Source organism: Gracilinanus agilis, chromosome 4 (genome assembly GCF_016433145.1).
Source record: "Gracilinanus agilis isolate LMUSP501 chromosome 4, AgileGrace, whole genome shotgun sequence".
NCBI classification, from domain to species: Eukaryota; Metazoa; Chordata; class Mammalia; order Didelphimorphia; family Didelphidae; genus Gracilinanus; species Gracilinanus agilis.
The window spans coordinates 140,562,524-140,586,116 of record NC_058133.1 but is presented as its reverse complement, the minus strand read 5'-3'; the positions used below and the strand labels follow the sequence as shown (position 1 = coordinate 140,586,116).

Sequence of the window (23,593 nt, the reverse complement as noted above, 5' to 3'; positions counted from 1 at the left end):
TTTACTATAGAAAGAAAGGGCATAATGTTTGAAATTGTAAAAAAAAAAAAAAAGCAATCAGTATGAAGATGTCAGAGAGAAAAGGGCAAAAAGCAACTAGAGGCAAGTTCTTTGGGCCTGACCACCCAATCCTGATCTTTCTGCTTTCACATAATCAGTGCCACTCACCCACTCTCTTCACACACAAAAGGAAAAGAGTATTATTATCGCTTATTTGATACTGATACCTCTGTCCTGACTCATCTACTGTACAAACATGTTAAAACTCGGGGGGGGGGACCTTGGATTTGGTCAGAATAAATGGGAAGGCCTCAAAGTTATACCCTTAGCATATAATTATGAAACCTCTGTCCTTGAAACATCTTTTTCTCCTGATCCCATCATCTCCCGTGAACTTTTTTTTTTTTTTGGCTAGGTAAACCTGGGGCCACAATTTAGTGCTTAGGAAATCCAGGGCTCATATCCCACACTCCTTCCCAGAATCCTTAACACTCTGTGGGGGAATAGTTTTTTTCTAAGGGACGATTCTTAAGGAGTGCATCCCCTTCAGAAAAAAAAATGCCAAGAAAGAGAAGTGTCCTTCAATGCCCACTAAATCAAGAAACAGAGGACAGCGTATTACTTAATTACATAAATTACATATAATTTATGGCATTGTAAACTATGACATTAAATTTGTGAGGGAAATGTAATTTGCTTACTTTAAATTTCAAAATTGTGATTTAAATGTTGTCATAAATGCTGAAATATCTTACTAAGTTTTAGAAAACCACTCTGCAAAACTGGATTTAGGAAAAATAAGAATAAAACCCTGTGAAAGTTACATGGAAACGGGCCTAAACCTTTTATCAGTTTCCCTGGAGAGTAACAGATTGATTGTTTTAGTGCAAGGGGGAAAGATGATTTCACTGATTAGAGAAAGAAAATTGAAGCTACTTCGAAAGCAATGTCAGGGAAGCTCCAAAGTGAAGAGAGGGAAATTGATTTACAATTTGCAGTTTAGATTTAATTTGTACTACCTATTAACTCTTTTTCTAGAAGTGTTTAAATTAGAAAGCAACTTAATGTAAGAAATTTTAATTTGGAAGAATGCTTTGTTATCACTATTTTTTCTGTTAATGTTAATTATTTCTATTATTTAGGTAAACTAGAATTAATCACCAAAAAGTTTCAAAACAAACAATGCATTTGTAAATTTTTTTTAAATCCTTACTTTCCATCTTAGAATAAATTTTGAGTATTGGTTCCAAGGTAGACAAGTAGTAAGGAAGGAGTAGGCAATTGGGGTTAATTGACTTGCCTAAAGTCACACAGCTATGAAGTGTCTGAAACCAGATTTGAACCTAAGACCACCAGGCCTGACTACTGAGCCACCTAACTGCCCCTATCTGTAAACTTTCAAGAATCCCAAAGGCAACAATATTGATTGTGTCATAAAAGTTTGCACTAAATTGTAAAGAAAAATTCAATGTGGTGAATTAGTTCTGTAATAATCTGGAATATGATAGGGAGCAATATGAAAAGGAAATAAAACATTTTGAAGGGCTTTAACCAAAGGCTACTGGAGGACATATAAAGAAAGTAAGGGAGAAAGTTTAAGCAAAATAGGGATGAGAAAATAATGAGTAGAAAGTTGGAGTTAGCCTGGATATAGTGTGAATAGAGAGTTTAAAAGTAAAGGACTTCAGAATTTTGGAAAGAGGCTTGAGGGAAGTTTTTATCTCACTGAAATAAAAAGGATATGAGAAAAGTTATGTGGTTATTCTTGGCTATGGAAACTATAGTAATAAATTTGCAGATAAGAAATAGCATCTACCTCCCAGAGTTATAAGGATCACATGATTGTAAAGTGCCTGGCATTTTGCTGGCATTTAGTATATAAATGTTAGTAAATATAAGTACCACAAATATAATATTGGTCTTGAATGCAATCAGCATAAAATACCAAAAGGAATAAAATAAATGGTTTTCTAGGTGAGATAAATTTGGAGGTGTATTTGTTTGAACTGATGTGATCTGACCAATAATTTTTTTCATCCATATATATGATAATTACATATATTATTATTGTGTTTGTTTAAAATTATTTTTCTTATATTGTGAAATTTGGGAAGCCATTGTGTCAGAAATTCTATTGGAAAAGTATTATCTCTTTTACTCTGGATGTTATTAGATTGTGAATTGAGCTGTTAAAAGAATGTGGCGAAAATGTTGGAAAATTATTCAAAATATAATTGGGTATATTTGTTTTAAAATGGATAATAATAATTTACTGTTGAGAGAAAAAGTAGTAAAGAGTTATCCTTAAAAATTAAATTGAGGGGCAGCTGGGTAGCTCAGGGATTGAGAGTCAGGCCTAGAGAGGGGAGGTCCTAGGTTCAAATCTGGCCTCAGACACTTCCCAGCTGTGTGACCCTGGGCAAGTCACTTGACCCCCATTGCCCACCCTTACCACTCTTCCACCTAAGAGCCAATACACAGAAGTTAAGTAAGAGTTTAAAAAAACAACAAAAAATCAAATTGAAATTAAAGTAAGATAAATTTTAAAATGAATTTTTAAAGTGAAAAAAAATTTAATCATATAAAAAATACTCCAAATTACTATTAATTTGAGAAATGCAAATTAAAACAACTTAAGTACTATCTCACATTTATCAGACTGGCTAACATGAAAAAAAGTGAGAAACATTGGAGGGAATATGGAAAAATTGGAAAAAAAAACTAATATATTGTTGGTGAAGCTATGAATTGATACAACCGTTCTAGAGAGTAATCTGGAGTTACGCTCAAGAGGCCATAAAATTGTGGACCGAGCTATACAACTACTAGCTCTGTATCCCAAAGAGATAAAAAGAACAAGGGACAAGGACCTACATGTACAAAAATATAGCAGCTCCTTTTATGGTGGCAAAGAACTGGAAACTGAAGGGATGCTCATCAATTGAGAAATGATTGAACAAGTTGTAGTATATGATTGTAATGGAATGTTATTGCACCATAAGAAATAACAAGATGATCACAAAAAAAAAAAAACCTGCAAAGACTTAATGAAGTGATACAAAATGAAGCGAGCAGAATCAGGAGAACATCATACACAGTAACAACAAGAGTGAATAAATAAATAAACTGTAAATGACAACTATTATCAATGAGGCAAGATCCAAGACATCTCCAAGGGACTCATGATGGAAAAGGTTACCCCCCACCACAGAAGGGACTTAACATTCTTCACTTTATGATTTTTTTCCTAGTGTATACAATATGTCTTGTTTTACAACACAAAAAACATAGAAATATGTATTATAGGATAAGATATGCACCACCTAGATCAGATTACCTGCCTTCTTGAGGAGAGGAGTAGGAGGGAAGAATAGAACATGGATTGTAAAATGTCAGAAGGGAAGGATAGAACATGGATTGTAGAATGTCAGAAAGCAATTATTAAAAATTATATTGAAGGGGCAGCTGGGTGGCTCAGTGGATTGAGAGCCAGGCCTAGAGACAGAAGGTCCTGGGTTCAAATCTGACCTCAGACATTTCCTAGCTGTGACCCAGGGCAAGTCACTTGAGCCCCATTACCTACCCTTCGCCACTCTTCTGCCTTGGAACCAATGCATAGTATTGATTCTAAGGCATAAGGTAAGGGTTTAAAGAAGAAAAAAAAAAGAACATTATATTGACATGTAATCTGAAATGCATCTAACACTATGCTTTAACCAGAGAATGCTACTTGTTGACTTAAATATGGTGTGCACTTTCTAGGTTCCCATGGCTTTGGTTCCTATTTTCTATAGGGGAAACAATCTTTTCCCCTTGACCTCTATAGCCTCTTCTATTACATAGCCTGTAGAATTGCCATCTGTCCTTCCAAATGGCCCTAAATTTCTTAATTATCTGTTACAAAGTAATATTCCTTGATAGTGAAATGCCAAATTCATCCATTGCCCAATCAAAGGACATCCACTTGCCTTGCTATTCTTAACTTTTAGAAAAATTGTTACTTTTCATATTTCTGTACTTGTGGAATTTTGCTATATTCAAAATACAGCCTCTTGGAGGCATTTGCCTAGTACTGTATTAATGGGCCAAATGATGGGCAGTTTAATGATGTTTAATGTTTAATGGAATAATTCTCTAATGCAAAAGAGGCATTAGTGGAAGAACTGTCACAGTGAAGAGGAGGAAGGGGTAGAAGGCTAGAACTCTATTCTCATCATATTTGGGTTAAAGAAGAAAGAAAGAACTACCCTTCTAAGTGTCCCTCCCTTACCCCCTTCCCCCTTGTCTCCTAGTTCTTATTATAGCCATTCTTCCAGGAGTCCTTCCCATATCACCCACTCTGCTCTATTTCTTGATATGAACACCTTTCTAAGAACCCCTCTTGCCATCTTGCCCTCTTTTCTCTTAATCTACACACCCATCTCTTAGTCCCTCCTTTATCCTATACCTTCACCTGTACCTTTCTAGTTATACATGTTCTTTCCTCTTTAACCCAGACCTGAGACTACTTGGTTACCACAGAAACAATGGTGATCAAAACATGAGAATCATTGATGAGGGCTAAAATGGTGTGATGGAAAAGAGATTGGGTTTTAGATTTGGCCCTGCCATTTGCTAGCTATGTGAACTCAACCATGTAACCCTTATTTCTCTGGGCTTTGTGTTAATCTGTGAGCATTATGGTGTTGTGGAAGCTTAGTCTGGTGAGCTCAGATTAGTTAGCAATAATAGTTGGAAAATAAGGGAGTCAGATTAGATGAAATTAAAATGTTTTCCTATAATGTAAACTATTCATTATCTGGATCCTGAGCCAAGAGGATAGTAGAGAAATTTGTTTCTTTTTCCTCTTTCCTTTTCTTCTTCTCCCACTCTTTCCATTCTCCCTTTTCTTTAATCTCCCTTTAATCATTTCCTCTCTCTTGTTCTTTAATCTCCCTTTAATCATTTCCTAGTTCTTGCTCTTGACATTAATGTGGTCCTCCCTTTTCTATTTATTTTTCTATTTATTTTTTAATTTTTTTTAAACCCTTGTACTTTGGTGTATTGTCTCATAGGTGGAAGATTGGTAAGGGTGGGCAATGGGGGTCAAGTGACCTGCCCAAGGTCACACAGCTGGGAAGTGGCTGAGGCCGGGTTTGAACCTAGGACCTACTGTCTCTAGGCCTGACTCTCACTCCACTGAGCTACCCAGCTGCCCCCCCCTTTTCTATTTATTGCATTATCTAAAAACCATATTTTATTCCCTATTGGCCACATATACAGATGTCAATCCATCTCAGCTTTGAGGATCATTTTTTTCCTTTAGCATTAGTCCTAGATACATGTGTACCCACAAATTATGTGCCCTGCTTCTGTTTTAAGTATGCCAAATTTGTGTTTAACTTTCCTCATTATGTTGCACATAATTTCTTACATTACATGTGACTTTTCATCAATATGTTTAGGACAGTGTGTGCTGTATTATTTAGTTTGGGTTGTACTTGCTAACATTTGTTACAAATGTGTGTTCTGAGGGAATGATTAGATTTATTTACCATAAATCTGGTGTTGCCTAGTAATATTCATAATTACCTAAGTTAATATTACCTTAGGCTTGTTTTTTTTTTATTTTTATACCTTCCCTAATCTAAGGCAAAGGAAAAATTCTATCAATGGAATTAATGAAACAAATATAGACCTGGTTTAAAATGAAGAAAACAAAGATTTACTATGGATTTGCTGGATTGTCCAGTGGGGAGAGAGATTCCGCAAGCCTACTGCCCCTACTTCATTCTAGGATTTTATTGACAACATTCCCCATCTCTCACCATATGCCCTTATGGGTTGAGGGGGAAATAATGAAAAAAAGCAGGAACTCTTATGGGTTATTAATATGATATCTTGAGCCCAAATGATTTTGTAAAAATATATTATGAGGATAATTTAAATGGCAGTGTTTTAGATTGCTGTAATAATAAGTATAGTATCTAGTGCTATTACTGGTTGAAACAGATACTACAGAAATATTCAGTTTACAAGAATTCTTGGAATTAGATAACCCATGTAGCTTTTGTTAGAAAGTTAAGATTCCAGATTTCTCATTTTCTTAAGTAAAAAAAAAAAAAAAAAAGCTCAGTTGAATGAGTCCCTTTTACTATCCTGAAAATTATTTATATGGGAAAATAAGGATTTAATTATACTTTAATTATAATTTTTCAAGTTTTATCCAAAGACACAACATCTTCACAGAATTATACTCAATTTTAAATGAATTGGCATTACATATGTTAAACTCACCTAAAAGAAGATCTATTTATTTATTTATCTATTTATCTTTGAGAGAGACATATATAATTCAATCCAGACTTATTCAAACTATTTTTTGCTAATAGAATTCCCCCAAAATCATCTACCATCACTTTATGTTTATTACATATACTTGAACATATCATCTAATAATCACATAAAAGCTTTTTCTCCCCCCTTCCCTAGGCTTCTCATGTTCATACATCTAACATGCTTTTAGTTTTTTTGCTTGCATAGCATGTTCAAAGTAAATATTAAATTAGACCTTTTTGGAAAAAAAAAGAAAAACATCTATGTTTTCATTTAACCAGTTTTCCTAGGAAGTTTTTTATGATCTGCACTTTTCTTAAAAAGACAATTGTTGTTCTTATTATTATCAATAGTAGTGATGGTGGTGGTGGTGGTATGGTAGTAATAATAGCAGTAGTAGCAGTAGTTTGAATATGACCTGAGTTATGTTTATATATCTACTTCAGTAATTTCCCTTGTCATAAGTTCTTTATTATTATTATTATTATATACTTAGTAATCATCAGCAACAAAAATATTTAGATAAAATTTTTAAATTGAGTGCAAAACCACAAATTCCACATTGTTTACAATTTGTTTAAAAATATGTGAAGTAGGGGGCAGCTAGGTGGCTCAGTGAATTGCCAAATGGGTAAAGAGATAATAAAGCTCTTTTTACAGACAACATGATTGCATACATAGAAGAAAGATTATTAAATCGCTAAAATAAAATAACTAAAAAGTAGTTGAAAGAATCAATAATTTTAATAAAGTATCAGATTATAAAATAAACCCATATAAATCGTTGGCATTTTTATAAATTACTAACAAAGTCCTGCAAATCCATTTTAAAAAAAAACAAAAATAGAATAAAATACCTGGGAATATACCTGCCAAAAACAAACCCAGGGACTACACAAACATAATTATAAAACACTTTTTACACAAAGTCAGATCTGAATAATTGGAGAAAAATGAATTGTTCAATTGGTGGGCAGGGCTGATGTAAATTGAAAATCCTACCTAAACAAATTGACTTATTTGATGCTAGCCATATAAAATTAACAAAAAAATTATTTTATTGAGCTAGAAAACATAAAATTCATTTGGAAGAACAAAAGATAAATAATAAAAATAAAAATAATGAAAGAAAATGAAAAATGTAAAGGAAGAAGGTTTAGCAGTATCAGATTTTAAACTGTATTATAAAGCAGTAATTATCAAAACTACCTGATACTGGCTAAGAAATAGAAAAGGTAGAGCAATGGAATAAAGCAGACATACAACAAATACCAGTAAAAGATTGTAAGAGCCTTGGGTTTGATAAAAATGTGGATCCAGGTTTTGGGGATTCAAACTCACTGTTTGGTAAAAGTGCTGAGACAATTGGAAAGTAGTTTGGCAGAAACTAAGTACAGACCAAAATCTCACACCATTTACTAAGGGGAGATTAAAATGGATGCATGACCTAGACCTAAAGAGAGATCTCATAAGCAAATTAGATGATCAGGGCACATATTATCTATCAGATTTATGGATAGGAGAAGAATTTATGTTTTGGGTTTTGGGGGATTTTTTTAAAACCCTTACCTTCCGTCTTAGAATCAATACTGGGTTTTGGGTGTAAGGCAGAAGAGTGGTAAGAGTTAGGCAATGGAGGTTAAGTGACTTGCCCAGGGTCACACAGCTGGGAAGTGTCTGAGGTCAAATTTGCACCCCGGACCTCCCATCCCCCAGGAGAGGAATTTATGAGTAAATTATGAATACATCAAAAAAATTGAACATTGTGATATGTAAAGTGGATAATTTTGATTATATCAAATTAAAAAGAATAATTTACATACACATAATTTTTGTTGAGTAATGCCTTCTATGGTACAGGGAGGAGAGGAAGTCAATGAGATACCTGGGAATTTTAAATAAAAATAAAATAAAACAAATCATCCCAACATAATGAACTCACACCCATGTTGTCTGTCTGTGTATATTCCTTCTAATTGCCTTAATAATGATAAATTTCTTCGGATCTGTATCATCTTCCCATAAAGGAGATGTAAACAGTTTAATTTAAAATTTCCCTGGTTACATAAGTCATGTTTTTACTTTACCCTTCACCCCCTTCACCCCCCCATCCCCCAACTCCCCACCCTGCCATAGCTAATTCGCATTTCCACTGGTGTGGTCAGTCAAGACTTATTTACATATTATTGATAGTTACATGGGTGTAGTCTTTTCAGGTCTACATCCCCAATCATGTTCTCATCAACCCAAGTGTTTTTCTTCTGTGTTTCTACTCCTGCAGTTCTTCCTCTGAATGTGGATAGTGTTCCTTTCCATAAATCCCTCCAAATTGTCCTGGGTCATTGCATTGCTGCTAGTACAGATGTCCATTACATTTGATTTAACATAATATATCAGTCTCTGTGTGCAATGTTCTTCTGGCTCTGCTCCTTTCACTCTGCATCAGTTCCTGGAGGTCTTTCCAGTTCACATGGAATTCCTCCAGTTTATTATTCCTTTGAGCACAATAGTATTCTATCACCAACATATACCACAATTTAAACAGTTTAATTTTATTGTGTCCCTTATTTCTTTTTATACTTCTCATGTTGGGCATTTGAATGCCAAATTCTGCATTCAACTCTATCTTTTCATTAGGAATACTTAAAAGTTCTCTGTTTTGTTAAATATTCATTTTTCCTCTGAAGCATTATATTTTGTTTTGCTAGGTAGATTATTCTTTATTGTAATCCTATCCTTTGCCTTCTTCAATGTCATTTGATCCTTTAAGATAGAAGCTACTAAATCTTGTGTTATCCAGACTGTGCTTCCATGATTTTTGAATTGTTTCTTTCTGGCTCTTTGCAATATCTTTTCCTTGACCTGGAAACTCTGGAATTTGGCTATAATATTCCTAAAAATATCCATTTGGAAATCTCTTTCGAGAGATTCTCAAATTCTATTGTTTACCCTCTGGTTTGAGGATATCAGTAATTTTCTTTGATAATTTCTTGAAATATGATGTCTAGGATTTTTTTATCATGGCTTTCAAGAAGTTCAATAATTCTTAAATTATCTCTCCTCAATTTGTTTTCCAGTTCAGTTGTTTTTTCCAATAATATATTTCACATTTTCTTTTATTATTGTATTCATTTGACTTTGTTTTATTGTTTCTCAATGTCTCATGGTGTCATTATCTTACTCTTTCAAAATTCTAATTTTTAAGAAATATTTTCCTCAGTGAGTTTTCGTATCTCCTTTTCCATTTGGCCAATTCTGCTTCTTAAGAACTTCTTTTCAGCATTATTTTGTGCTTCTTGCCAAGTTGTTGAATCTTTACTAGGATTATTCAAATTTTCCTCTCCCAGTTTTTCTTATATCTCTCATTTGTCTTCTAATATCTTTTTTGAGCCCTTCCAGGAATTCTTGCTGGGCTTTTGTCTAATTCACTTTTTTTTTCCCTTTGAGACTTTGCTTGTAGTTGTTTTGACACCATTGTCGTCTTCTGAGTTGATCTTCCCCGTCGCCAGAGTAGCTTTTTATGGTCATGGGTTTTTTGTGCTCATTTCTCTAGCCTAGTTCTTGATGTTTAATTTGTATTAAAGTTGGACTCTTCCCCTGGGGTAGAGAATGCACTGTCCCAAACTTCAGGTTTTTTATTCTGCTATTTTCAAAGCTAGTTCTGGAGGTCTATAAGTTTTTGGTGCTCTCAAGGCGATATGATTTAAGGAAAGGTATGGTTGCATCCTCCTGGCCTGTGTTCTTGTCTTAACCTTAAAAGAGATCTTATTCCCCTTTAGCTGCAAGTGCTAGTACCTTTCTGCCTTGTATCTGTGACCAGGGCCCCTTTGCTGTGGCCACAAATATTCATTTTCCTCTTCAACCCTGGAACTGTGTGACCCAGAACTGCATATAGGCACTATCAGAGGGTCCTGAACCCTGTAATCTCTTTCTGACCAGTTGTCCAACCCCCTTAACCATCTGTGTGCCAAGAACTTCCAAAACTGTGTTCCAGGCTGACTACCACCCCAGTATCAAAAATCTCTCCTGCTAACCTCCAAAATTGTACTGGAAAATTATTTCATCCAGACATTTTCTTGGGGCTGCTGCTCCAGAATTCTACTTGAGGTGTTTTTGTTATTTTGTTGTCTTCCTGCTTCTACTCTGCTATCTTGCCTTTCCTCTGCTTAATACTTATGTAACCTAGAACAAGTCACTTAATCTCTTTAAACCTCAGTTCCCACATCTATCAAATAAAAAGCCTGAACAAGATGATCTGGCTTTGAGCTCTAAATGTATCTAGCTTCTCCTGTCAACCAACCAGTTTGTCATTTAGCTCCTGGACTATTCTTGGCTCTCTGCTGCCCTCTGGTGACCACATATACACATAGCCTGTTACTTAATTTCTTTGCTGGAAGAAATGGTCCAGGACTAATACCTCCATCATGTACGGGATTAGACTAAAGAAACTAATAATCTTCATTATTGTAAGTTAAAAAAATTTTAATTATTTCATTTTTTCCCTAATTCAAGCCTATATTTTGTCATATAGTATCTATTTTTTAATCATAGTCTATGATTCCAACAGCGTGGGATGGAATATAGAAATGTGGAAACTCCTTTATTGATTTTAGATCAGAGGACCCATTTCTAAATTATTTCCTTAGAGAATTTCTTGAATCACAGAGAGATTGTATAACTTCCCCACAGTCACACAGTTAAGTATATATCAAAAGCAGGGCTAAGTTTTTTTTTAATTTTTTTATTATTAAGAAATAAATAAAATTAAGAAAATTTTTCCATGGTTATATGATTCATGTTCTTTCCCTCCCCTCCTCCCAACTCCTTCCCATAGCTGACGTGCAATTCCACTGGATTTTACATGAAAAGCAGGACTCAGTTAACCTCTATCCACTATATCATTTTATTTCTTATGTTTTATTTATTTTTTACTCTTCTTACACAAGGCTAGTGTTGGAGCCATGAAAACCTAGATTCAGGGTTTGCCATTGACACATTGCCATTCAACTCTTCAAAGCTTAAGTTAGGTTGCTATCTTGAGAGGTCCCCATAGCCATGAAAATATATTTATTCATCCACAGTTATCTCCAGTAACATTACTCAAGATCAAATCTATATTTCCCTTCCTTGTCCATTCTAGAATTGCCTATTCCAGAGAGTAATCACCTGCTTTATCTAAAAACCTTACTACATTTATCATCCCAGTGAAATATTGTGCCTATCTGTCTTATCAGTATGGTCTAATATCCCCAGTAGAAGGTAAGATCTTTGAGGGCAGGACTGTCTTTACACACACACACACACACACACACACACACACACACACACACACACACACACACACACACATCAAGCACAGTACTATACAGTTCTAATCACTAATAAGTACAGTTTGGATTGGTTTGAAATTTATTTGGCCATTTCCTCCATTTTTGTGCAACCGTAACATTTTTACACATGTCACAAGATAATCACAAAAGGACATCATAGTGGTTTTCACTTCATAGGACTAAGATTTTGAAACGTAAACTAAATAAGGCACTAAGTTAATCTTTATAGGAATAAAGAAGCAATAAGAATAAACTCAGATATAACAAGTAATTCTTTGTCATTTTGCTTTTCTATTTCAGAACAGATACCGTAGTGGTTGCTTTGTTCCTGGGGATTCTCATTTTTGTGTTCTTTGCTTTCCTGGTAGGGAGCTACTTCCAGTATTTAAAGATTTTTCGAAGTTTTATTTATGAACCAAATCTAGGAGCTAAAAGGGCATATTAAAAGCAAGAAGAATAATTTTATCAAGACTCTAAATCATAAAAAGATTTTTAAATTCTGTATTTTTTTTGTAATAAGGGAGGATGAAAAACAATATCTTGCCCATAGTAAATAAGAAAAGTTAGAACCCCAATTTAGCATGTGAAACATGTTTTCTAAGTTACCCCCAGACTTAAAGTTCTTCCTGTTTTTGTGTGCTATGTTTCCTTAAATTGTATCTAATTTTAAAAGTTTCTGAATATTCATGGGCTACATTTCAAATTCAACTAGAATAGTTCTATGAAATAACATGAGTTCTAACGTCATTGATGCTCCCTATAGGAATATATGTTGTAACAAGTTGACTGATCAGATAAGACTAACATGAGTCTTATTTAATAGCACGTACATTTAAGAAACCTGTCGTCTCAACTAGTCTAAATCTGAGAAACTGTTAAGATGACAAGTTCACATTTGAAAATTTTTCTGTGATAAAGTTTGGGGTTGGTCTATCTTGTTATTTTGTTTTGTTTCATTTTACATTAAAAGGCAGCAGTTATTTGTTTTGTACAATTTTCAAAAAATATGTTTTGAGGCATAAATCATTATATTAAAGATAAGTGCACTTTAAAACTTGAAAAAATTGTGTTTTCTCGTTGATTTGAACATTGAATGATAATAAACCCATCTTAGTTTAGATTTTTCCAGGAGTACTTTGCTACTAGTAGCAATGGGACAAGCCAGAATGCTCTTGAAGGACTTACAGGAAAGAATGCTAACCATATTGAGAGAAAGAACTATGGGAGTAGAAATGCAAAAGCAAAACATATGACCTCACATCACATGTATTATATGGGTACGTGATTTAGGGTTTAGGCTTTAAAAGATCAAATGAATAATATGGAAATTGGTATCAAGTGACAACATTTGTACAACCCAGTGGAATTGCTTTTTGTCTCTGGGAGCAGGGAGAGAAGAGAGGAAGGAAAGAAAATGAATCATGGAAACATGGAAAAATATTTAAAAATAAAATAAAATTTTAAGTATTTTCTAGGAGTTTGGGCAGAACTAAAATACTGTTTCTCTTATGCTTTTATTACTCCAAGAACTATATTTGCATTTGACAAGTAGAATTTAGAAATCTAGAAAAATTTGTATGGAGTAATTATCTTTTTAATCTTATTAAATAATTTATGGAAGATTTAAACTGATTAATAAAATTTCAATTAGTTCAGTTTATGGTGTTGTACTCCTATAAACAGAAAGTGCCTTTTGAGCCCTAAATGGGAATATCTCCTATCCCTGAATCGACCCTCTATGACCTTTGCATAGCTTTCCTAGCCTTCTGCCTTATTGAAGCCACTCTGTGATTCAGACTCCTGACTAATTTCTCTGGGTGTTGTTCTGCCATTTCACTTGATTGGTTTGGCCTTCTGTCTAGTAACTATCACTCAGAAAATACTTTTTCTATTTTGGGGTGATTTTTTTGAGCCATAAAGGCCCTCAACCACACCAGTTGAAGTTTTAATAAAAATATTCTGCCTCCAAATATCATTCTGGATGTGCAGCGCCTGGAGTGGAATCTTTATTAAGTTAGTTTCCCTAAAATATTAGTATGGTTATCTTGATAGAATGAAAAGGACAAAAACTGTACCACAGGGGGCAGCTGGGTAGCTCAGTGGATTGAGAGCCAGGCCTAGAGACAGGAGGTCCTAGGTTCAAATCTGACCTCAGACACTTCCCAGCTGTGTGACCCTGGGCAAGTCACTTGACCCCCATTGCCTACCCTTAACACTCTTTCACCACAGAACTAATACAGAAGTTAAGGGTTTAAAAATATTTTTAAAAAAACTGTACCACAAAGTCAAAGTATGACCAGAAGTCAAAAATGGCTATAAACTAAGATACAAGTTATAGCTGACAAGGCTACATAAGTATGGACTTCCATTCACTTCCTATTTTTAATCTCTGGAGATTCGTAACCTTATGTAGACCCTGTGTAGAGATTCTAATCCCAATTCCTGCTTTCACAGATAAGTCAGATGCATGAACAAGGTTACTTCTTCCCCTTAGGATTTTAGAAGTACCCCTGACAGATTAAGGCACCCCTTCTCAAATGCTATTAGATCATGCACCCTTTGAAATATATTTTCCCAATACCCATCACCATTAATTAGTGTCCTGATTTAATTTAGCCAACTAACAATAATTAACTTTAACAAATGTTTGTTTGGGATAATATAGCAATAAGAGAAGTTACAAAGCATTGCCTCCAATATTTGGTGAAACACTCTCCCTATACCACTTCAATCCTTCTGGAAAGTGGGTTCAGCTTTTAACCTAGCTATTAAAATGGATTTGGCCAACCAAGTTAGCATCTAAATTTAGCATAGCCAATGGACAGTCATTCCTTGTTTCTTGGATTCAAAGATTAATCCTTGGGTCCAAGAGCTGTCCTGGAACTCCAACTGTCAGCCTTCTGTCACTCAAGACTCCAACTTTTCAAAGTTCTTCAGATAATAACAGTCTCCAAAACCCCTTCACCTAAAAGCAGGAAGGAGCAGAACAGAAACCCATATTATTCAGAGGCCACATATCAGCTTCAGGTGAGAGAGGCAACAAGGTCTCCCAGCTTATTTCTCAATTGAATACAACCAAGGAGAAAAGTAAAAATATTTTGGTCAGTTATTATTTGCAGTTCTAAGTCAGCAGTCATTAAAAAAAACTCTCCTGTTTCACATGATAAGATATCCAGAAACAGAATTACTACAAATTTTATGATCTAGTGAGTAGGATCTTTCCATTACAAGTCATCACACCTTTCTGTAAGAAAGTGGTATATGGGAAAGTGTGTCTCCAGGTGTTAGATTGTTTTTAATGACTTTATAACTTCTGTTATTGCTATATCTTCCCAGTAAATATCCATCTGTAAAAATTGTTAATTGATTAAACAGGCACTAGTCACCATTGATAGGCAGAGTATATTTCACATTACTGTTGCAATGGAATAAGAGTAGACCAAGGCAGCAAAGACTAAGCACAATCAATTTATTAGCTAGGCTAGCATTAACCAATAAATGAGGTCAATGACTCCTGTAAGGTGGCTAGAGGTTTTCCCTGCCAAAAAGAACAACACAGTGTTCATGATAAAATCCCTACTGAAAGAAAATTTAAAGGCACAGTACCATAGAAATTTTACATTCAAACTGGTACAATGGATGCATCAATGGGGAAAACAACTTTCACCATGATGGGAATCCTTACTTTACTATAACACTTTAAGACTATGATTTATAATTTCTGGATGGTTGTGATCCCAGGTTATATATTGGGAATCATAGAAATATATGATTCCTACCAATGGTTGAAGCTAGAAATAGGTCAGGTCTTTGCTTTCATACCAACCACAATTGCAGTAATCATCTCATTCCTCCACTTTTATTGGTCCTTGAAGAATTTAGTGCAAAAATTGCTAGGACACAAGGATGGTAGCACTGTATTGATAATGACATTAAGAAAGGAAATAGCAAAGTTATTTGAAGAGAATGCTAAATCAAAAGGGAGAAAGGGAATCACAGCAAAGAACAAAATAGAAATAACAATACAAACAGCTGAGTCACATACAGACACAGCAAAGAAAATAGAGGAAGGGGCAACAGCACCAATATTACCAATTATTGATCACACAATTTTGCAGCCAGATTCTGGGTTTCTCCATTTAAAAAGACATAAACCAATCACTGCTGCAGATCTAGACACCCTAAAACAATGAATGCCTGCCTTTTTCTTAAATCCCTTCAAGGCCATAAAAGAATTTAAGAGAGCATTAAGACTTTTTGATCCCACATTTTTGGACATTGAAATAATTCTTGCTGAATTATTTACACCAGCAGAGAAAGTACAATTTATTGAGGAGACTCATAGGAACACAAACTTAACATTTTGGCCACAATATTATGAAGATCTAGAATTAAACAGTCATCAAAACCTAGTATACCTAAGAAGAGCTAGGGAAGATCTTGTAGAAGCTATGAAATCCTTTGCTAAGCATCCTGATTCCTGGGGAAAATTCGAAAAGTTTAGGCAGGATATAAATGAGCACCCTTCAACATATTTAGATAGGCTTGTCAAAGCTGGGGAAATGATTTTGGGGTTCCAAGACTTAAATGAACCCAACTTGCAGCACATAAGGAGGCAGTTTATTAAGGGCAGTTTCCTAAAAATTAGGACATACTTTAATTTGCATTGTCCAGGGTGGGAATCATTAAGTTTGGAAGACCTATGTAAAACTGCTGCATATGTTCATTTGGGAAATCAGGAAGCCAAAGAATCCATTAGAGAAAAAGATATCATAAAAGATTTAAAGGAACAATTAAAAATGCTAAATCTCCCATCAAACAAAAAGAAATAGAGGAAATCAAAAACCTGGCAGCCCTGCATGCATATAAAGCCAGACCTCAGTACCAACAACCCAGACAAACTACCAATCACTTTAATAATAACATAAGGTGTTTTCTTTGTAAGAAGTTAGGGCATATAGTGATATTTTGTCACCTCAAAGTCCAACTTAACAGCAACAACAAAAGAAGCAATTACAATAACACATACACAAAATCTAGATACAACACTCACAAAAGAGAAAACAAATGTGATCACAATTGTGCATCATCTAGTCAGCATGCTCTAGACCTGCAGACTATGCAAAAATACATAGAGCTGGGTGAAAAACCGTGTTATTCCCAAGTACTAATGGGAAAACATGATACCTTATGATGCCAGGAAACAGCCTGGGAACATAAGGGAAAGCCCAACAGGTGTGGCAATGGGAAAAGACATAACCATGATATAAGAGACTTGGGCATGGAAATACACTATGAAGATGGAAAAGCAAAGGTTAAATCTAGGGATCAAATAGAAGAAGAGAATCAAATGATTGGGGATATAATAGAAATCAAAAACAGAATTTATGGGATAAAAGACAATAATTCAAAGAGAAAAGAGAAAAATACAAATGCATTTACACCAGACTTTAAACAAAATATAATGACTATAGCACTAACAAATGATAAGGAAATTGCAACATGCAAAGTACCAGTAACAACAGATTCAAACTTAAAATCCTCAACACTTAATGACAAGAACTTTCTAGATATACAAGATCATAGCATAAAGATGGAACATAAACAAAAAAGATCAAGCAATGACAAATGCAAATGCAACAGTTCAAGAGATAAGTTTAAACAGGCGTTCTGAGCAGTTTCACACATAGACAATGATATGAAAGAAACTGCAAAGCAACTTACAATAAAGACCATTGGGAAGGAAAGAGCATTATCCTTAAGCACTGACACAAGCAAACCTCCAAGAAAGTTGGCACATGAAAAGGTTAACAGAGAAAAGAATTACATTGACATACTAGGATATTCAAACTTAAACCCAACAGTAAAAGACTTTAAGCCAAAAAAATCTCTGAGAAAAACTTGATTCAAAAACTTACAAGCTTGAGTTAATTCAAGAATACCTCCACCTGGAGAGAACTCTATAAATGCTTAAGAGATAACCAAATAGAGGAATCACTCACACACAATGATGAATTAATCCATAAAATAATACAGCCAAGCCAGAGTAACAAGATAATATGTTAATGCCATACAGAAACAACAAGGTAGGGGAAGCAAACACATTGTAAGATCAAAATGCATTGAAATCTGAGGTCCAAAGCCAAAACAAACAGTAGTCACTTTAACAGGAAGGGGACATGGTATATACAGAGATAGAGGCTCCAATAATACAAGTAAATCAAGAGACAGAAAATAATGAACCACACATGACTAGAATGCTACCAGAAAATGACTTGGCAGATATGGACATGGAAGCAATTTTAGCATTAGATGTAATACCAAGACATCACAAATATACCCTGTTTACACAGACTCTGATGACATGAGTTCTGATGATGAAGAGGAAATGAAAAGACTATATCAAGAAGCAAATGTACCAGTAATCAGGGTACCAGATATAGGCATTGAAGAAAGATGTTAGTGGCTATGTTTCATACATGTACTGGATGACTAATCCATCAAAAGTACAGAACACCTAAAGAAAAACCTAAATACAGAAGGATTACAAACAAAATATAGAGAAGACTGTAGCAATGAAAACAGTATATATAAATGGAATCAAAGCAATATTGGATTGCTAGTTCCACCAATAGAGAACATTATCCCTCCAAAAGGAAACCATAAGTAAGTGGATATTGATCTACAAAACCTAGCCAAGTCATTGCAAAACACAAAATCATTGAAAAACATACACACACAAACAATTGATTGATATCACTGACAAAGCATCACAATCCACACTGTTCCTGCACCTGGTCCAGAGAATCCCGTTCAACAACATGTACAACAACAGACAACATGTGATGGAGAAACAAAGACTGGGAAAAGAATCAAGAGAAGAAAAGGAAATTGTGAAAATCACCAAGAAGAAAGATGTAATAAAAGAGTACTTGAAAAGACATTGTGAAAAAACTTTTGAACTTTGAACTTTGCTGAAACGAACAATTGAACAAAGAAGAGGGCAGAAGGAAATGGTTTACATAAGACTATGATGTGGCAATAGCACAAAAACACAACCTCACACTTTAGGGGAAATGCAACCATAGTACATAGCATCAAGATACAAGAGAAATCTACAGACAACTTGAAGAAAATTGACAACTTTGAAAACAAGCGTGAGTATTTTGCATGCACAGTACATAAAGAGAACACAAAACTGATATCTAGTCAAGACTTCGTGTAAATAAGCGAATGTCTGAAGATTGTGAAAATACAAAATGTATATATGTCTATAATGTAAATAGTTGTAAGTTCCATAAGATTTTAACCACAGAAGAAGATCAAGCAATTTTCTTGTCTGGTTAACATCGATATGCAGAACTAATACTTATACAAATGTATAATAGTGTAAATAATGTAAATTTTATATATAACATAGGTTGGAAAAGTAGAGTAGAATTGTAAATAATAGTCCCTAACCATGTAGATACTATAGCATACTAACAATTTAGCAGATAATTTGGGCAGTAGACATAGGGAAAGTGCAGAAAGGGCTAGGGAAATTCAAAAATTTTTAGCGAGCTAGTGCAGGGAAACCATAAGAATAAAATATATGTGTTGTTGGATAGAAAACTAAGAATACTAACGTACTAAAATGGATTCCAATATAAAAATTAACATTGCATTTAAAACATAGGTAGCTTAAACTTAATTTGATAATAGCTAGAAATGATGATAGTTGTATTACATTACTTGATAGACATACATTAAAAGTAAAAACAAATTAAATTCTGTTAAAATCATAGATGGGTTAAATGATAACTTAGAAGAATTTAAGGATAAGAAAATTGTTACACTGTAAACTTAGACATTGTGTTCAATGAAAAATGTTTCTTATTACAAAATTGTTTTACACCCTGTAAATATTGTTATATAAATTGCAACCCTCATCCCCCTACCAACCTCTCCAAAACCCATCTTAGAATAGGAATAGATAATTAGTATAGTGATAAGACAAGATAAGGATTTATTATTTTGGAGGGAGGGGGAACATAAGATAGGAATAGGAAATAGTGAAAGTCCCACCACACAAAACTGGGACACTGTAAGGATGGGATTTGTGCAAGGAGGATGTGACAAAAGGAGTCAGAGGAGTTTCTGACAGTTGAGACCAGAGGGAATTCTGAAAAAAGAACTCAGAAGAAGGAAGGGAAGGAGAGGTCATCTGACAGAGGACTGAGAGAGAGGAGGCGGACTTCCTAGCTCAGATCCAGTCCTGAGGGCTTCCTGAGGATCTTTCTTTTGGAAACTGAAACCCTGATTCCCTGATCAAAGCCATTCCATCACATCTCATCCATCAAGACTTCAACCATTGAGTCAGCTAAGTCTGGACTCCATTTTGGGAGCAATCTCTTACTCTCCTTCACCCATTCCCAACCTTGCAGAGAGACCCTTTTTCAGTCAAACCTTACAATTATAGAAAAGGACAGAAATAGAGAAACAGAAAGAGGAGCAAGGGGAGGAGCTTAGGTGTGGGAACCACTAGGGTTCCTACCCAAGTGAAGGACCCCATAGCAATAACAAAGAAGGCACCCCAAAATCTCTCTGCCCTTCACCCCTTTCCCCATTCCCTGATTTGCAAATAATAAAAGCCATACAACATTCAGATAGCATTCCATAGTGCCTGAAAGACAACAAGGGAGAGAGGAACCACGGCTTGGTCCAGCTGCCTCCATCTTGAAGCCAGACCACCCACTGTGAAACAGACTGATTGTGGGGGAGATTTGTGTGAACCCCGACCTTATTCACGATCGGATTGGGGTACCACATACCTCTTCTTATAGGGAAGCCTTGCCCCTGACTCCCATAGGGTGGCACAACCATCCAGGTCACCCAATTTTGGAGTGACACCCCCTTAAAGTCTCCCAGTGTATATTCAGCCCCAGGGGAGTGCTGGAAGAGAGACTCACCACATAGACTTTATCAAACATGGTTACTGGCTCTTTTTATTCTTACACTCCTCTATAGTGAAAGATCCTGAGTGACTGAGGGACAACAAAGCAAAATCTCAAGCAATATAGGCCTGTCTATTTATTAGCCAGAAAGTTAAAAAAAAAAGTATTCTGTCTTCAATCTGATGTTTCAGTTGTTTGAATTTCCCCTCCTAGAACTCCATTAATCACAAAAAAAGACATGTGATTCAGGTCACAAGGCAAAGGTAAGATAATCTTGATTGGCAGACACTTCAGTGAGGTGAGATAAGCATACAGCATTCTTGGGAGATGAGATCAGTTCTCCTCTGTAGACCATGAATATTTCTACAACATATTAAATTGATACAACTGACATTTGGGCAAGTTTCTCCAGAATGAGGATGGTAGGTGAAGTTATGAGAGTGGAGCTATATGTAACACACAAGGAATAGAATCATGATCCAAGTGACCTAAGGTTACTTGAAACCGTTGCAGACGTACAGGATTTAGATTCACACGAGGAAAGAGAATATAAAATCTATGCTGGATTAAGTCTTAACAAATAAAATTATTTTTATTTCATACATACAGTTTCATACTATAAATGCTATATGAATATATTATTAATATCAATTGATTATTAATCTGTTATTATTAACCCATAGCAAATTAATGTCTTCCTTTTCTGTCCCCCCCCACACTTTTGTGCCATGTGCTTGGTTGAAATGGAATTTGGGCATTAATCCACATTCTAAATTGCTCACCCCTCCTGTTCCTGTAAGAGAACCTGAGGGAAAAATGAGTTGAGTTTTGTCTCAATTACATCAGGAGAGAAACCTCCACACCCAAGGGAGTAAGGAAACTGTAGTGGCGAATCTACAGAGCAGCTGCTAAGCAATTTAGGGGCTAATGATTTCCAATAACTCTTAACCAGCTGCTTACAAAGCTTTGCCTCTTAGCAGGTTTTACCAAATAGCTTCATCTTTATTTTACCTTGATTCACCAAGAGAATAAATAATCTTCAGACTATTTTTTCTAGGTTAGAAGAGTGAAGCGGGATAGAAAAACCTTTTCTCTTTGTGAAATTACTACTAAACTCAAGGAATATATATATATATGTGTGTGTGTGTGTGTGTGTGTGTGTGTATTTATATACATATGTAAATTGAAATAAACTAGGTTTTTTAAAATAATGCTTAAAGTGGAAAAAAGTAGAGAAGGGTAGCATTGCATAGTAGGATACTATACTAATATGAAGAAATCTAGGACGTAGAAAAGGGGATTCTTATCATTGAAGTCCACTAACATACCTCTAGGACAGGAAGAAGAAATGGGGGAGAAATTTGGAGGACAAACTGTCACAAACATGATATTGTAGTGATGACAAACAATTATTTGAACATCTTCTGGAGCTCTTCCCCCCACCCCCATTCTCACTCTCTCTCTTACTCTCTCTGCCAAAAGCTGAGTAGCTGATAACTGTTTGACTTGGCTTAATGACAATTTCATACCTCAAAAGATGTAGGGCTCATCAAAGGGAACTTCTCTTCTGGCTCTGATACTCCTCAATTAAGAGGAATTAATTGCTAAGGTAGAAATGATGAGAATCTTAGAATGAAGTGATATGACCATTCTATGCTAATTTGTGATAGGGAGAGGAAAACTGGAAATCATATGACAACACAATTTGAAGAGAGCAAATTTCACAGGGTTCTGAGGAAGGATAACTAGGATCCCAGAGACTAGACCAGTGATGGTGAACGTTTTAGAGGGGTGAGTGATGTGAGAAATGTCCTCAGGCACCCATGGAGAGGGGAAGGGGAGAAGCCCAGCCCCGTGTCCCTCTGGCTTTCTAGTAATGAACTCTGACGAGCATTGTGCTGGAGTGACAATGCACATGCCCACAGAGAGGGCTCTGAGTGCCCCCTCTGGTACATGCACCATATTTTGCCAACACATGGCTAGACTATAAAGAATGTCAGGTAAAAAGGGATGGGAAGCTTTCAAGAATGAAATTCTGAAGACAGGACAGAAACAATTCTAAAGATGGAGTGTAAAGTTGGTCTGTATATAAAGTTTGTCCATGTACAGTGCCCACCTATAATGTATACAGATAGGTTCCTACATATTAAGAATATATGAGGAAGCAAGGGAAATATCCTCCAGTGTCACATTTTACCAAGAGGTAGAACTTGAAAATATTTTTGCAAGAAGCCATATTGGGCCAGGATAGTTGCCAGTTACTGAGGTTGGAATGCAGAATGCAAGGGTGGCATGAGCTGGCATGAGATCAAAAAGTCTGTCAAGAGCACTTGGGGTCTCAGTCTGGAGAACAGTGGGAGGGTAGACATTTCAAAATTTTCTCTAAGCTAAGGTTAACTTATACCTCATAGGAATAGTTACCTAGGCTCACTGCTCATCCAGTGCTATCAGCATCCATTTCTATACATTATCAATAATATACAACTTCCTAAACACCAACAAGAATATAAATATCGAAGATCAACTCTGTTAAACTAAACCAACTTGAATTGAGCTAGAACATCCAGCACCTGAAGTCAGGCCTTTAACCTGGCTAAGGTAATTAGCCTGGCAGGTTCAGTGAATCAGCTTCACCTGAAAACTTCTGAAAATGTTATAGGCTTAGAGTTAAACAAGGTTCTAGGATTCATTCCCAATCCCTCCTTCCTCTTTTTTTCAACCCATCCTTTCCCTAGCTTTGTTTTGTCTTCATTAAGTTAAAAAGAGAGGAACCTGTACTGACCTGATCTGTGTTGAAGATTCTTAGGGAAAGGTGTCAGTTAAAACTTCTCCTTTCTCTCATCAAGCTCATTCAAGTGATTATTGATCTTCTATCAGGATCAACATCACAACCAAAAAATCGCAGTCAGTTATAACATCTTTAATAGTTTGAGTTTACTAATATTCATTACATCTAAGGAACTGAATTTACTTAATAGTGACAGTTGGGAAGGAATCTTTTACTTTCTCATT

General features: G+C 35.3%; 1 protein-coding gene across 1 annotated transcript in view; it reads left to right on the top strand.

The window, feature by feature from the left end:
- Positions 1–12,090, top strand: part of CATSPERE (catsper channel auxiliary subunit epsilon) — a 177,140-nt gene extending 165,050 nt beyond the window's left edge. The window contains exon 22 of the mRNA XM_044674979.1: positions 11,946–12,090. Coding sequence (XP_044530914.1) covers positions 11,946–12,090 — 145 coding nt within the window. The remainder of the gene's footprint in view (positions 1–11,945) is intronic.
- Positions 12,091–23,593: the final 11,503 nt, after the last annotated feature.